Genomic DNA, 6633 nt, shown 5'->3' on the forward strand with positions numbered 1-6633 from the left:
ATGTCACTCTGACATCACAGTGATGATGTCACTCTGATGTCACAGTGATGATGTCACTCTGACATCACAGTGATGATGTCATCGACACAAATTTAAAAGATCTGTTTATTCATGACTGGTATATCTTCCTCCTCCTCTTCCTCTTCCTCAGGTACCCTTCGCTCCTTCGGGGTTGAAGGTTCGCTATCTGAAGGTTTTCGAGCCGAAGTTGAACTACAGCGATCATGATGTCATCAAATGGGTTCGTTACATCGGGCGCAGCGGCATCTACGAGACCCGCTGCTGACCTCCTTCCTCATCTTCATCGTCTTCATCAACGTGTTACGTTCAGAGAGCAGCTGTGTGTCTGTGGATCACCCATCATGCACCTGGACGCGGTCTCTCGTTAAGAAGTAGACGGCCCGATGACATCACGGTGACGTCATCGGGCGCTGTTTAAATGTCGTGTTTGAAGCTCTGTGATTACCCAGCATGCCTCAGTCACCCCACAGATGTTGTTTTTTGTTTTTTTACTTTTTATTTTTTTTACTTTTTGTATCCAAACCCGTCAGCTGATCGACGATCAATACCAATCAATAGAGTCCAATAAGTGATTTGTGTTCAATGGAAAGAAATCCTGAATGAACTCAGTAACATTAGTGTGTATAAGTGTGTGACTGTGTGTGTGTAAGTGACTGTGTGTGTGTGTGTGTGTGTGTGTGTGTGTGTGTTAGTAGCAAATCAATATTTCATGTTTTCTCTGTTTTCATGTCTGACGTCATTTTGCCAAATTTTCTGTTAACTCAATAAAATCGTTCAGACTGAGACTCTGACTGCTTGTTTCTCTCTACAGATGTAATAGATTACTAGTTACTCAGTTTAAAATGTAATAGATTACTAGTTACTCAGTTTAAAGTGTAATCAGTAATGTAACTAGTTCAATGACTTCATCAAAGTAATGTAACTTATTACATTTGATGACTTCTAATGCTCTAACCAATGTTTTCAGCTGTTAGGGTAAATGTTCCTACTAAGCACCAAAATCCAGCTGTGTTGTCATGGATACTGACTAGATTTATAAGAGAGATCATTTCTTATAAAGCAACATTTATCTCATTTTAAATCTATTCAGTAGTTCATGTAGATTTAGGATATAAAATAATATGAACATGTTACTGAATATATGTGTTCAGTAACATGTTCAATATTAAAAAATTAGGAAAAATCCTCCTGAGTAAAATCTTAAAGGTCTCATACACAGATTACACTTAGATTTCTATTTTCTAAATGACTCCCCATCAGTCCATAAGTAGATGACACCAATAATCAATAAAAAGCGAGAAACGTCTGGTACGAACATGGTGGAGAAGGAGAAGTGACCAAGAAACATCCAGAGAGGAGAAAGAGTGGTTTTCTAACGGCAGAGGACGGACGGAGACCCGGCGGAGGCCCGGAGGGTGAAGGCGGACGCTGATCAGCCGGACAGGTGAGTAACATCAGCTCTGCTTCACATAAACGGATGGTTACGGATGTAACCGTGGTTCTATGAATAAAGGTCAACACGCCACCGTATGGGTCACTCTCTCCGAGGGTGAGCTGTTTTAGGAGACAATGTAGCAAATTAACACCTCCGCCCAGCGGGCGCAATCAGAGCCTATTAATACAGCTGTGCGATCACCTGCTCACTCTCTTTTTCTCGACTGAGGCCGAACTAGCCTTCTGAATGACAGAGCAAGCTGGCGTGTTGACCTTTATTCATAGAACCACGGTTACATCCGTAACCATCCGTTCTATTTCATATCCGGTCAACACGCCACCGTATGGGTCAACAGTATAGCAAATAAGGTCAGGCAGGAGGTGTAGTGAGGCAAAAACACTCAGGACAACCAGTTCACAGATCAGAACACATTTTTATTGAGAATAAATAATCTCCAGGTTTGTGGTTCCAGGTTTGTGGCACAATAGCCAAAGGCCGACGAAGGCCACCTGCTGTGAACGAAAACACTTTCCATTGAAAAGGAAAAAGGTCCCCATAACAGAACATCCTTAATAAATGAACACAACCACCGGGTGAATATCAACCCTGAAGCCATGGTCCAGCATGGCAGGGACCACAAATCTCACAGGCCTGCTTGCAGAACAGCAGAGGCCATGGATGAAGCAACATTTAGCCTGTAGAGCCTTGCAAAGGTCCCAGAAGAGGCCCAACCAGCCGCTGCACAAATGTCTTCCAAGGGAGCCCCCTTGAAGAGCGCCCAAGAGGTAGCCATCCCTCTGGTGGAGTGGGCCACCACCCCTCTAGGTGGAGGGACCCCAGCACTATCATAGGCCAGAGCTACGGCCTGGACAACCCAGCGGGCCAAACGCTGCTTGGATAGAGCTTGGCCCACCTTAGCACCCCCATAACAGACAAAGAGCTGATCAGTCTGTCTAACGGGGCTTGTACAGGCGATGTACAGCCTCAGGGCCCGGACTGGACAGACCAAGTGTAACCGGGCCTCCTCCATAGATGCCTGGGGAGGAGGATGGAAGGGCTCCAGAACCAAGGGCCTTAAAACAAAAGACCGAGGGAGCACCTTAGGTAAGAAGGCTGGATTTGGCAGGAGAGAGATGGCAGAGCCCTCTTCTCCCAACCTCAAACAAGACAGATGCACAGACAGGGCATGTAGTTCAGAGACCCGCTTTGCTGAGGCCAGGGCAAGAAGGAAAACCGTCTTGAGGGAAAGAAGCTCCAGCCCCAAACTGGTCAAAGGCTCAAAAGGAGGCTCCGACAGAGCCTGCAACACCACCTGCAAATCCCATGATGGGACCATGTGGGACCGTGGTGGCCGGATACGCCTAGCCCCCCTCAAAACTGGCTAATAAGGGGCTGCGAGCCCATTGTCCTACCCTCAATAGGGATGTGACGGTCAGATACAGCCGCCACATAGCCCCGTAAGGTGGACTCTGCCAATCCTTTCTTCAACAGGGACTGCAAAAATAAGAGGACTGCCCATGTCCCACAAGAGACTGGGTCCCAGCCTTTCTCCGCACACCACTGGCAAAACCGTTTCCATCTGCCAGCATAAAGCACCCTGGTAGAGGGAGCTCTGGCTGCCTGCAGGGTAGCCATAGCCTCAGGACTCAAACTGCTGAGCGGCTCCCCTCTAGAGGCCAGACATGCAGCCTGTAAATCCCCGGATTCTGGTGCCAGAGCTGTCCTTGAGCCTGTGACAGCATGTCCGGTCTGACTGGGAGGCACCATGGGGTTCCCGCCAGCAGCCTCTGCAAAGTTGCCATCCATGGTTGATGTGGCCAATCTGGGGCCACAAGCAGAACCCTGGCCTCCATCATCCCCACCCTAGCCAGAACGGCTGGTACGAGGGGAAAGGGAGGAAATGCATACAGCAGGCCCTGGGGCCACTGGCCCACAAGAGCGTCAACCCCCAATGTTCCCGGTGGACCTGCTATGGAGTACCATAGTGGGCAATGGGCGGTCTCCCGTGATGCAAAGAGGTCCACCTGGGCCTCTCTGAAGCGAGACCAAAATGGCTTCCACAATCTGCGGATGAAGCCGCCATTCCCCTGGCCTGGGGCCGCCCCTGGACAGGAGGTCTGCTGCCACGTTCACTGCCCCTGGCAAGTAGATGGCCTTCAGGGACACACCCTGCGCATGAGCCCAGAGGAGGAGCTTGTGTGCCAAGTCGTGCAGGGACCCCGACCGCAGTCCGTCCTGCCAGTTAATGTAAGCGACCACAGTTGAATTGTCGGTCCGAACCAACACATGCTTCCCCCGAATTGCAGGAAGGAAATACACCAAGGCTCGATACACTGCCTCCAGTTCGAGCAGGTTGATGTGAGCCCCTCTCCAAAAGGGACCCCACAGGCCCCGGACCGGGTGGGTCTCCTATAGGGCCCCCCAGCCTTCTTTTGAGGCGTCGGTAGTTATGGTCACCCTTGAGCGCACCGGCCCCAGCGGAACTCCCTCCCTGAGGCCTAGGGCTGTGGTTCACCACGCAAGTGCTGGAAGGCAAATTGCAGACACCAGGATAGCCCTCAGGCCATCCTCGTGGGGGCACACTCTGTGCATGGCAAGCCAACGCTGTAGTGGCCGCATGTGAAGCAACCCCAGGGGCACGACCTGGGACGCCGCTGCCATGAGGCCAACAGCCTCCGGCCACACTTTACTAAGATGTGCTTGCCCACAGTCAACTGTGACAAGTTGTCCATCAGCACCGCTGTCCTCTTCAAGGTGAGGACAGCTCTCATTAAGGTCGAATCCAGAACCAAACCCAGATACTCCACCCTCCTTGATGGAACAAGGCAACTCTTCTCCCTGTTCAAGGCCAGCCCCAGGTTCTTGAGGTGGTTCAACACCGTCAAGGTGTCGAGCCGGGCCTGACGCTCTGACGGGGAGCACACCAGCCAATCGTCCAGGTAATTCAAAATATGAATGCCCTGGCGACGGAGAGGGGCCAGCGCTGCCTCCATGCACTTTGTGAAGGTGCGCGGAGACAAGGACAGGCCGAACGGGAGGACGGCGTACTCGTATGCGGTGCCTTGAAAGAAGAAACGGAGGTACTTCCTGTGACCTCTGTGAATAGGAATGTGGAAGTACACATCGCGCAGATCCACTGTAGTGAACCAGTCTCCCTGCCTTATAGCTGACAGAAGGCGCGACAGACGGAGCATACGGAAGGGCAGGCGTTTCAGGAAGCCATTGAACCCCTTCAGGTTCGAGATAGGACGGAGGCCACCGTCCTTTTTCGGAACCAAGAAGTAGGTTGAATAAAACCCTTGGTGCAGCTCGCCACTGGGGAAGGGTGTTATTGCCCCCTTCCTCAGAAGGGCCGAAACCTCTGTCACAAGGGACTGACAATCTGCCCTGTTGCTGAGGAGGGTAGGAACAATGCCGGGAAACGGCGGTGGTCTGGTTCTGAACTGGAGTCTGTATCCTGACTCCAGTGTATTTAGTACCCAGGGACACCAAGTACACTGGCGCCAGTGAGCAAGGTGCTGAGGAGTGAAGCGTAAAGCCGGAGGCTGACAACAGTCAGCGCCGGCCAACCAGCTGACCCCGGTCTGGCACCCCTACGACCAGCGTTTTCACTGCGGTTATAGCGAAAGGAACGCTGGCGAGCCGGGCCGCCCCGGACTGGGAACCCCTGGGCGGCAGGGTGCGGCGCCCTGGAGGCTGCAGCGCCCTGGAGGCTGCAGAGCTGACTTGAAAGGATCCACAACCCCAACGCAAGCGTGAGGCCGGCACATCCCTCACAGAGCGCGTCAGCTCCCTCGCCCTATGAGACTGCTCCAAGGCCGCCTCACAGGGTGGACCAAAGACCTCTCCTGGCACCACTGGAGCTGCCAGCACAGCAATGCAATCCTGGTCGGAGAGATTGGATTGTGACAGCCAGACTTGGCAGCGTGCCTGGACCATGGAGGCCATTGATTGGCCAAGGGCTTGGGCATGCGCACTGGTGCCCCGCAGCAACATGTCCGCCACACGGAGCATCTCCGTCATCTCATCACTCAGGGCTGCTGAAGCCAAATCCCGCAGCAGACCCTCCAAATAAAGCAGCAACAAAGAATTGGTGCACGCCAGCCTGGCCGCCAATGCTGAGGCATGATAAGCCCTACGGAGCTGGTTATCAGTGGCCCTGCAGCGCCTGTTAGGGTGATTGGCATCCCTGCCAGCCCTTGCCACAGCTCCTGCCAACATAGCAAAGGTGGCCCCAACTCGGGGGGCCGTGGCCACCCCATGTGTTTCAGCCCCTGCAATGTTAGCCAGCTGGGTCCTCGGAAGGGCTGCAGAACTAGGAGCCCCCCAAGAGGACTGTAGCTCAGACAAAATCAGGAAGGACAGGGAGCCCCTGCTTCGCAGTGAGCCCCTGTCAAACACTGAAGCAGCTGGAGGCGGAGTTTGACAGACCAGCTGTGCACGTGCTGCCGCCCTTGTAATCACAGCCCTATCAGAAGGGTCCATCGGCTCAGGCTCTGAAGCCTGTGAAGAGCCATCCCCCAAATATGAGAGCGACTGGACATCCTCCTCGAACTGGGGGTCGTGCAGACCCTCCAAACTGTCAGAGGCTGCGATAGAAAGCACATCTGGATCTTTATCCCAGACATCAGGAGGTGGCCTGCCCATGCCAGGCAGCCCTGCAGGACGCTGAGCATGAACAAGCCCCTGCAGGGTATTTTGCATAGCCTCCACCTGCAGCTGCAGCTGTTCAATCTCCGCCTCCGAACGCTTTCTCTTCCGCGTGCGCCGCTTACCGGCGAGCGGCCGATCACGCGCCTCTGTGTCCAGCTCATTCTCCGCCCGCAGACCAGCTTGGCCCAGGGCAATGGCCGGAGAGGGAAAAACCTCGCAATCGCCGTCCTGTGACATGGTCTGGCAAGCCAAGACTGCCACTCGGACTCAGCGGAAAGACACAGGCGACAGGTGTGGAGAAAAGCCTCAGGTAGCGTACAACCTCCCGGCCGCAGCGGCTCCTCTCAGCTCGAAAACAATCAGTACTCAGTCAGTACAGGCAGTACTCACCTGGCCGAAGACCACAACAGTAACCCAGCCACGTGAGGTAGCATTTTCCCTCACGGGAAAAGAGGCTCCCCGCAGCGCCACACTCTTCCAGACAAAAACTCCAAAGATCCGCACACTCTTCCTTACTGCGAGCA

General features: G+C 53.5%; 1 protein-coding gene and 1 pseudogene across 1 annotated transcript in view; one reads left to right on the forward strand and one right to left on the reverse strand.

Annotated features, from left to right (window-relative positions):
• Nucleotides 1-804, forward strand: part of LOC128354754 (AP-2 complex subunit mu-B-like) — a 12798-nt gene extending 11994 nt beyond the window's left edge. The window contains exon 10 of the mRNA XM_053314928.1: nucleotides 152-804. Within this exon, the coding sequence (XP_053170903.1) occupies nucleotides 152-286 (135 nt within the window). The 3' untranslated portion in view covers nucleotides 287-804. The remainder of the gene's footprint in view (nucleotides 1-151) is intronic.
• Nucleotides 805-2827: 2023 nt separating this feature from the next.
• On the reverse strand, nucleotides 2828-6346 carry LOC128354755 (uncharacterized; annotated as a pseudogene).
• Nucleotides 6347-6633: the final 287 nt, after the last annotated feature.

The sequence above is a fragment of the Scomber japonicus genome, unplaced genomic scaffold (assembly GCF_027409825.1).
Source record: "Scomber japonicus isolate fScoJap1 unplaced genomic scaffold, fScoJap1.pri scaffold_535, whole genome shotgun sequence".
In the NCBI taxonomy this organism is placed as follows: Eukaryota; Metazoa; Chordata; class Actinopteri; order Scombriformes; family Scombridae; genus Scomber; species Scomber japonicus.